Source organism: Limulus polyphemus, unplaced genomic scaffold, assembly GCF_000517525.1.
Source record: "Limulus polyphemus unplaced genomic scaffold, Limulus_polyphemus-2.1.2 Scaffold47, whole genome shotgun sequence".
In the NCBI taxonomy this organism is placed as follows: Eukaryota; Metazoa; Arthropoda; class Merostomata; order Xiphosura; family Limulidae; genus Limulus; species Limulus polyphemus.
Window position 1 is genome coordinate 678,182 of NW_013665657.1, and position 9,355 is coordinate 687,536.

Here is a 9,355-nt window from a genome sequence, read left to right on the forward strand (position 1 = left end):
AACTTATATCAGTCAGAAGTGGTAATTTTCCATTTTTACAATGTATGCAATTAGGGAAGTTACATGCAATAGTGACATAGTTGTTTAAATCTTTCTTGGCTTTGAAAGTACATCAGGCATGTTTAGACTTATTGCTTCAGTAATATTGGCGTAAAATCTTGTAATGCACGATATTTTAGTTTTATAAAAAGATATAACACACTCATGGTAGAATTTACATTTTTAAATAAAAAATAAGTTTCAACTACATATAAACATTACTAAAACATAAATAACACAAGTTTCTAAAATATTTAGTTATATTTCAGAACTTTATTAACCTTTGAACTAACTAATGTCAAAATAAAATGACCATATTAAAACAGTTAACATGTATAGAGTACATAATGGTAATAGACAATCATCTTCTGTACACTTAGCCATATTACCATTCTAGGTAACAAAAAATATACCTTCCACAGGCCTTATTATGGTGTGTTCTCGTTGTATTATAGTTTATTCAAGTAACCAACCCATAATATGTTTCTCAGAAAAAAAAAATTTAAAATACAACCCTCTACTTTTTTAACATTTAGCTCGTGCATAATGAATAATCATAAACCAATTTTATATCTTCTAATAAGTTGTTATAAATTCCTACTATAAGTTTCCAAGGTAAGGGAAAAGTGTTAAACATATCTGGAAAAGTTTTAAAACACTGTCATAATTAGTCAAAGTCGGAGATCATAAATATTGAGTTTTAAAATTTCTAAAAGGGATTTTTATAACCAAAGATAGTAAAATCTTCTTGGTAGATAGTATATAATTTATCTTTTACATCCTGAGAAATTTGGTTAAAGTATTTCTTCAGTAGCACGGCTGTTGGCTCCATCTTATAGCTTTGCTCTCTTTCAGGGAAATTAACCTTCTGTAACAAACCAGCCCTCCAAAGCACGTAATCTGAATCATCTTCTAAAGTTTCATATTTGCCTATGACTTTGTAATTCAAAGAACATGGCAGACACAGGTCAAAAATAGGTCTCCAGTGCTCATTAAAGGTTGATTTCTGGGCTGGATCTAATTCAGAAATATACTGCACAAATTCTGCAAATGTTACATCATGACCCTTTTCTAGAGACACTTGAGAGGCATTAGTTCGATACCTTTGGATTATTTTGCGGCCAAAGCGACTAGTGAAGTAATCACTGTAACGATTTTCAAACTTGTTTCTGTAGGCTGATAATAGCCTCTCATAAGGATGTCTTGCAAACAAGAATTTCAAGTATGTTTTTAACATGTTCCGAGCTTCTTGTATAGATACCTTGTTAAGAGTCTTGAAAGTATGAGCATGAGTTTCATTTCCTAAAATGTCTAATGGTTTCTTTACCTTGTTACCCTTCAATACCATCAATACCCTTTTCCAGTTAGTACAAGCAACCTGCAAGTCAGAAGCAGTACATCAGAACATGTATAGTATCAAACACTCAATTGAGTATAATAATAAAAAACATACATCATGGTTATCATCTCATTTTAGTTAACCTGTTTTCTAATTATGGAATTTGATTCACATTAACCGTAAGTGATATTATTACACCTTTACATTCAAGGTTGATTTTCCACTCTGAAGTAGGTTCATTCTAAATAAAAAGAATTTACACTGAAAACACCAGCTATAGTTTTCTAAAAAAAAGGTGAAAATACTGTTCATCTTGCTAGCTGGACTCAATATAAATACAATTATTTCATTAAGTAAAAACAAGATATTGATTTGAATTTCAGGGAATGAAAAGTGTTCTGTAGTTTAATATATTTCTTAAAGATTCAATCTAAGTGTTTAAGCCTCTCTCTACTGAACAGTAGTTCAGTTGCTCCAACTAGAGGATTGATCGACTTAAAGATTAATAATTTATTTAAGAAAAACTTTGGAGATGGCTTGAATGGGTAACAAAGAAAACTTCATTACAAGTTTAATGTACTAACAAATGTACACTGTTTTGATAAAGTTTCATGATGTGGTACCAAACGTTTTACATTCGTTACTATCTTACACTTGCAGTGAAGTTTTCTTTCATACCTATTCAAGCCATCTCCAAACTTTATCAGTCTCAAAGTAGGTTCTTCATCATCAACTTAGCTGTTTAACTGTTCCACAGCTTCATTAAAAAAACTAATCAATTTCCTAATGATAAGTTATTAAACAGTTCAACAACTTCAATCAAAGGCTTGGTACTTCCTACTGATAAATTGTTAAGCATTTAAAGTGCTTCAACAGAAGACTCAATCAATGTTTTGCTTACAGATTAATAAACTTTCCAACTGCTTCAATTAAAAGCTTGATCCACTCCCTACTGACTAATTAAACTGTTCTACAGCTTCTGTTAGATGCTTTATCCACTCCATACTGACTAGTTATAAAACTGTTCTACAACTTCCATTAAATGCTTTATCCACTCCCTACTGACTAGTTATTAAACTGTTCTACAACTTCCATTAAATGCTTTATCCACTCCATAATGACTAGTTATTAAACTGTTCTACAACTTCCGTTAAATGCTTTATCCACTCCATACTGACTAGTTATAAAACTGTTCTACAACTTCCGTTAAATGCTTTATCCACTCCATACTGACTAGTTATTAAACTGTTCTACAACTTCCATTAAATGCTTTATCCACTCCCTACTGACTAGTTATTAAACTGTTCTACAACTTCCATTAAATGCTTTATCCACTCCATACTGACTAGTTATAAAACTGTTCTACAACTTCCATTAAATGCTTTATCCACTCCATACTGACTAGTTATAAAACTGTTCTACAACTTCCGTTAAATGCTTTATCCACTCCATAATGACTAGTTATTAAACTGTTCTACAACTTCCGTTAAATGCTTTATCCACTCCCTACTGACTAGTTACTGAATTTTTCTACAGCTGCTGTTAAATGTTGATCTATTATCTACTGAATAGTTATTAAATTGCTTTGCAGCTCCTGTTAAATGCTTAATTAGTTATTATTAAACTCATCTATAGCTTTAGTTAAAGTAATGATCTGATCCCTACTGGCTAACATTAAATTATTCTTCAGCTTCAGCCTTGATCTACTTGACTTAATATATATATATTCTACAGCTTCAGTTAAATGTCTGAACTACTCCCTATTGCCTAGTTATTCCACTGCTCTATAGCTTCAATCAAAGGCTCAATATGCTTCATACTGACTAGTTATTAAATTGTTCTACAACTTCAATTAAAAACTTAATCCACTCCCTACTGGGTAGCTATTGAACTGTTATACAGCTTCTGTTAAGGCCTTAATCAACTTCCTACTGATTGCTTGTTACTGTCCATTAGCTTCAGTTAATTATGTCTCTAATGATCTGTAAGTTAACTGTTCTACAGCTTCAGTTAAAGGCTTGAGCCACTCCTTACTGACTAGTTGTTAGACTATTCTATAATTTCATTTAAAGCCTTAAACCACTCCCCCCCCCTTTTTTGTTTCAATTAAAAGCTTTGAGACTACCAAGGAAATTTGAAATTTTACCTTTGGAACATAGCAGTAAATTAGTTTATAGTTTTCATCTACTATCAGATGACTAAGCTGATCCTGATTAATGTTCTCCAGAGATGTATCATTATAGCCCATCTTTTGGCAGATTTGTATCAAGTTCTGTTGTCTTTGAATTTGTTCCTGCTCAACTTTTGGAAGAATCTGTGTGTTTGAAGAAATGAGAAACAAATTTATAGGTAAATAAATAAAGATAAAAGGATACTATGCAGTACTATATAACTAAAAGTACAAAATCTGCTTAAATTAATTCCACCACATTTTTGCTTTACACATTTACACATTCAATAAAGTTCTTCTACCTCATAACAAGTTACATTATGATTTAAAGGAAATGATTACTTGGATTATAATTCTCAGTTACTAAGTGGAAAAATATATATAGTATCAGAAAAAAAAAAAGTTTGTATAAATGAAACTTTATAGAAGTTTCACGACAAATTATTCTATAATAACTTACCTCTTCTTGAAAGAAGCGTAGTTTTTTCCTTCTACCATGTTCTGTGACAAAAAAAAATACAGAAATTAAGTGCAATTCTGTCCTAAGTTCAATACTAGATCTTAATCTATGTATCAAATTACCTATGAGCATTAATTACATAGAAGAGTTTCATTAAGTTGTTCAGCTTAATTGATTAGTGCTACGATTCAGGAAAATAATCAACTAATCAAAATTAGTATTTTCAATTATAACCATATTTGATTATTCCAACTATCTAAGTCTCAGGTAAGAATAACTGATAAACTGAATGTAATCGGTTAATTAGTCCAATGACAAGTTAACTATCCAATTCCCCTAATCACCCAGCTCTATCCAATATCAGTATAAATTAGCCATACCTGCACATATAAAACACTCATATTTCAACATTTCCTCTAAATTGCACCTAACAAGCAGAGTATCCCGGCACTGCTCTGCTCAGATGAAAATGGCTTTAAATATCCCGAGTTGTTTTGGTTAAGTCAAGCACATTAATCGTGATTTGTTTTGGAAAAAAAAAAATCAATAACAATAACAATGTCCAAAACAATAAAATTTGCTAAAGCTATTATAATAATAAAAAAAAAAAACGTGTCCATTGCTCCTGTATGTGCTTTCCATGACATGTCAAGTTTTGAAAACAAAATTCCCAACTTTTGGTGTCCCAATTTCTGCTGTGCAAAATCAAGTATTGTTTGCAGCATATTCTGACTTTATTATCATTCCATTTAATGAAGTGATTTAATCCCTTATTGTTGCAACAAAACATAAATGAAAGTTTGTCGATACCAAGTGTTTTTGTAAAGTTACCATATAACCGATTCTTTTGAGTACACGCAAGCAAAGCAAAAGATATGGCTGAAGCAAGCCTATTTAGTTGAAGAAGTGTGTGTGTGTGCACATGTTCGAGGAAAAGCACCAGCCTTTTTCAGTTAAGGGGAGTTAGAGAGTAAGCATGTATGTGTAGAAGGAAGAGAGGGGAAGGAAAAGAGCACAGATGAAGGCTCCATGAAGTTTTAAATCATTTCAACACATAATTGATCATGGATATAATGATTAGGATAAGTCCTCACACAGAGAAGAATAATAGCCCTGATGATCACACATCACAAAAAAAATCAGTCCTTTTCTATTTGAGACCAATTGGTCATTCTGTTTGCCAAAAATTGCTATACTGATCACTTTGGCCTCTAACACCACAGCTACATAGCCCACATTACTTCTTGCACAAAGTTGTATTATAGTATGGAGTTTGTAGCTTTAAAGATGTGGTCATGCATAAGAAACAGACCCAGAGAGAAAGAAGGAGACATACAGACTTGTGCTTATATATTAACAGCATTTTAGTAAGTAATCTGATTGAAAAGCATGGCTCAATTTTTTTAATGATTGTCTATGACAACTAAAAACTTCCTTGGATACCTACACCCTGAAATAGACCTTTACACAAAACAGCATCGCAGTCTATTGTACATTTATCCATGCCCACACTACTCACGTAATGTTGACTAATCCTCGACCAAAATCAAAAGTATATTTTCAACTACAAACTTGAAAATCTGAACCCCCCCCCTCCCACACACACACAAAAAAATATCTTTTGGTCTATTTCTTTGTTTAAAAAACGTTTGTACTTTTTACAAGATAAATGTTGGTATAATCCACCAAAAGGGGCTGAAAACATCAGGAAATGTTTGCTTTTGTGATTGACTAATAATGCTGTTTAGTCACTAAACTTTCTATCATGGACAAGATGCACCTCTGTGCTGCTTTATTCACATAAATTGTGTATGGAGTTCAACTGAGCATGAATAGTGGTAGGTAATAAAATTATCAAATTTACAACATCAAACTCAGAAGTTATCATTAATCATTACAGTTGAAACATTGACTCCCTTTTTATTATGCACAAATAGGCCTATACAGATACAACCAATGGAGTCTAGGAAATATGGAAATTTATCTGCCATGAGAAAAGTGGGAAAATCCATGAATTAAACAGAGCATAATAATACGATAAAAGGAAGTACTCTGTCGTAATTAAAAGTAAACTTGATAATTCGGATAAACAGAGTAAAATTTAATGAAAGTACATCGTTTCATCAGGTTAACCTGGCATCATCAGGTACATCAACTACAATGAATGAATTGAAATTACAAATATATATAAAACTTGTAGTTTCAATTCATTCATTGTAGTTAATGTACCTGATGATGCCAGGTTATCCTGGTGAAATGTTGTACTTTCATTAAATTTTACTAGAGCATAATAATGACAACTACAAACAAAATTTTATGAAAGTTTGATCTGAACAAAACAGAATAACAATAACTAAGTAAAGCTAGATTTGCCTCTCTTCAGGTCAATACAAGTATCTTTATAGATGTATAGCACTCAGGCATTGTGTACGTATTATGGTATAGCAGTATGTGTGAGAGTTCTGATGCAAGTCTTAATACAGGTTGTACTTTACTGTACTTGGCATCAGGCTAAACTGGTTAAAATTAAAACATTCAACGTGATTGGCCAAAATTTCTATGCTGTTTAAAAGTTTTACAGGTCATTGGCTATTTGTTTCCATAAGATACTATGTAACATTAGCTTATTTTTTTTTCAAATTTAACAAAACTTCGTGGGAGGAGTAAACACATCCAGTTGAAGAAAGATGCAAAATTGCCAACTAAGCATTAATTGTACTTTTTGGAAATGCATAAGGTGAAAAAACGTAAAAATTCTTGTAAATGGGTCTTTGTATATCAATATTCTCATAATTGGATCTTTTTTGAGGATCTATTTTTTTTTTTTTCAGACAACCAGTACAGCCATCCGGACAATCTTTGTTACAAGTCAGGTTGTCCTTCAAACAACCTGGGAATTTCCCTAAAAATCGAGCTCCATTATAAAGGGTAATAAAAGCTTTATAGAATATTCATAATTACTGAAAACTATGATGCTACAGGAAAAGACCCTCAAACAAGAACATAGCAACTTGTTAGTAGACAATATATTGCAGTTTTATTTATAAAGGGATATTTGATTTAGCCTACCATAAAATATAACAAGTTAGATATTTATCACTATGTTGTATATGCATGATAAAGTAGGGGGAAAATTTGAGGAAGAGTGGTCACTACAAATTTAGGTTTGATACTTAATTATATGTTAAATAAAAAGAAATTTTCAGAAAGCTTAGTTTGGGACGATAAGAATAAATTTTCCTTAATGAATAGCATTAAAATGTGATGTAGGACAGACTTTAGAATTGTTTTAAAATAAGTTGATTTTAATTCAGGAATAAAACATACAAGTTTTAAATAGCTTAAAATGAACACCTACAAGACTGTATGGAAGCCACAGATTTGATTTAAAAAAAAATTAATAGGAAATCAAGAAGGGTTTATGAGAAACAGCTGGCCAATAATGTTAAAACTAATAGCAATTTTTTTTTTTTGAGTATGTAATAGGGAAACAAAATATTAAATTAGAGATTGTGTCCATAAAGTATCATAGTAAAGACCTTGAATTCTATGAAAGAGCAGAGGTCTTAAATGTTCTCTTCTGTTTTTACAGGAGAGAATGTGAGTATTCTTAACCCTAAACATTTTATATGAAGTATTTAGTTTGACCTAATTCATGCATATATTAATCTTTCAGTAGTATAAGATAGACTGAAAGATTAAAAAATGAAGGAATACCACCTTGCTAACTGTTAATATGTTCATAATTACATACTTTTCTTTCTATCATCTCATAGCTTTGTCTTCAGTTCGTTAATGCATAATGCAAAATCACAATTGGGGCTCAGATTATAGTCACAATAGTTATAGTGATATGACCATATGTAAATTAGCATATCACTGTGTACACTGATTTTTAATCATCATCATAAAGTATTAAAGCAAAGAGAACTGCTTAAATCTCGGTTAGAAGTGTTGCAAGTTATAATTAATTAGATTTTATAAATGATGCATTATTTTTTGTGATTAAGTTTTGAAGTTAGTTTTTTTTTAATGGTTTCTTTTCCTTACTTCTTGATTCCTACTCTGCTATTTTTCCCCTCTAATTGTGCCTGAATAAATGTGACCAAAACAGGTAGCAAAATATCTTTGCTTTTGCAACAATAAATAATTGTGATTTAAATGATGTATTACTTTTATTGCTTAAACACCACAAGATATACAAGTAAACAAATTACATTAACAATATTGATAAGGAAATGGTCAACAAATTGGTCAAGTTTGCCAATGACATTAGTTTTGGGTGTGTTTAGCTATGAGGAGGATGCAGTTGTTCTTACAAAGGGATTTAGATAATTTTTCAAATATATGGCACCTAATTACGCTAAGTGTAAGGTAATGAATATGGGCTATCTTCAACTACAGTTACCTCCTTTGTAGAAATCAACTCAACAGTATTATGGAAGAGAAGGTTCTTTACACTTTGGCAATCATGCTCTTAAATCTTCCAAACTGTGTGTTGCTGCCAGTGGGAAATCAAAGAAGATTTCACATTGTTCAACTACAGAAATACCAGTCAAAGAAGGTTAACTTCAATTGGAGTATTTTGTTTGGTCATTGGCTCCTCATTTTAAGAAGAGCACCATGTTTTGGAAAGTATTCGAAGGATAGTGACCAGGATGAAGGGTCTGTCATATAATTACTTAAGGTCTTTAAAATTATTTTCTTTTGAGAAAAGAGAAGCTAGTGAAGATTTGATTAAAGTGTTCAGAATTAATATAGGGTATTGATAAGATTGATGCATTATGATTTTTCATGTTTATTGGTAAAAGTAGTAGGACTTGGAGATACAAGATTTAGAAAGACAGAAGTCATCTGAAAATTAGGCAATTTTGTTTTTCAAACAAGATGGTCAGCATTTGGAAGAGAATGCCTTCAGATGTGGTAGATGCAACAGGATTGGGAAAATTAAAGAGAAGGCTTGATAAGTACTTAATGAGTTAGGGCTAAGTATAGAATTTGATGAAGTGAATAGGGCAGACACAATTGGCCAATGGGTTTCTTGTTGTCCTTCAAACATTGTTTTAATACAAATAAATGATTTCCAATTCATTAATGACACTAAACACACTTTACAGCTTACAGATCTGTAGTTTCTTCATAAAAACTAAAAACACTAATAAAAGGTTCTTTGATCAGGATATGTTTCTCTCTAACAAAGTTCCATAAAATAGTCTAATAAAAGCGCAGTGTTTTTTCCAATAATCATATAATCACAAAGACAACTAATTAATCTCATTTTCTAAATTAATTGAACTCCCTAATACTTTTTAATTGTTGATATATTATTCCTTTTTTTGTTTACTTT

At 31.3% G+C, this 9,355-nt stretch overlaps 1 protein-coding gene across 1 annotated transcript in view; it reads right to left on the reverse strand.

The window, feature by feature from the left end:
- Positions 1 to 238: 238 nt before the first annotated feature.
- The window catches only part of LOC106462638 (carbohydrate sulfotransferase 11-like), a 17,367-nt gene continuing 8,250 nt past the window's right edge, over positions 239 to 9,355 (reverse strand). Inside the window, exons 2-4 of the mRNA XM_013922584.2 lie at positions 4,009 to 4,049; positions 3,525 to 3,692; positions 239 to 1,417 (exon numbers count right to left, since the gene is read on the reverse strand). Of these exons, the coding sequence (XP_013778038.1) occupies positions 749 to 1,417; positions 3,525 to 3,692; positions 4,009 to 4,049 (878 nt within the window). The 3' untranslated portion in view covers positions 239 to 748. The remainder of the gene's footprint in view (positions 1,418 to 3,524; positions 3,693 to 4,008; positions 4,050 to 9,355) is intronic.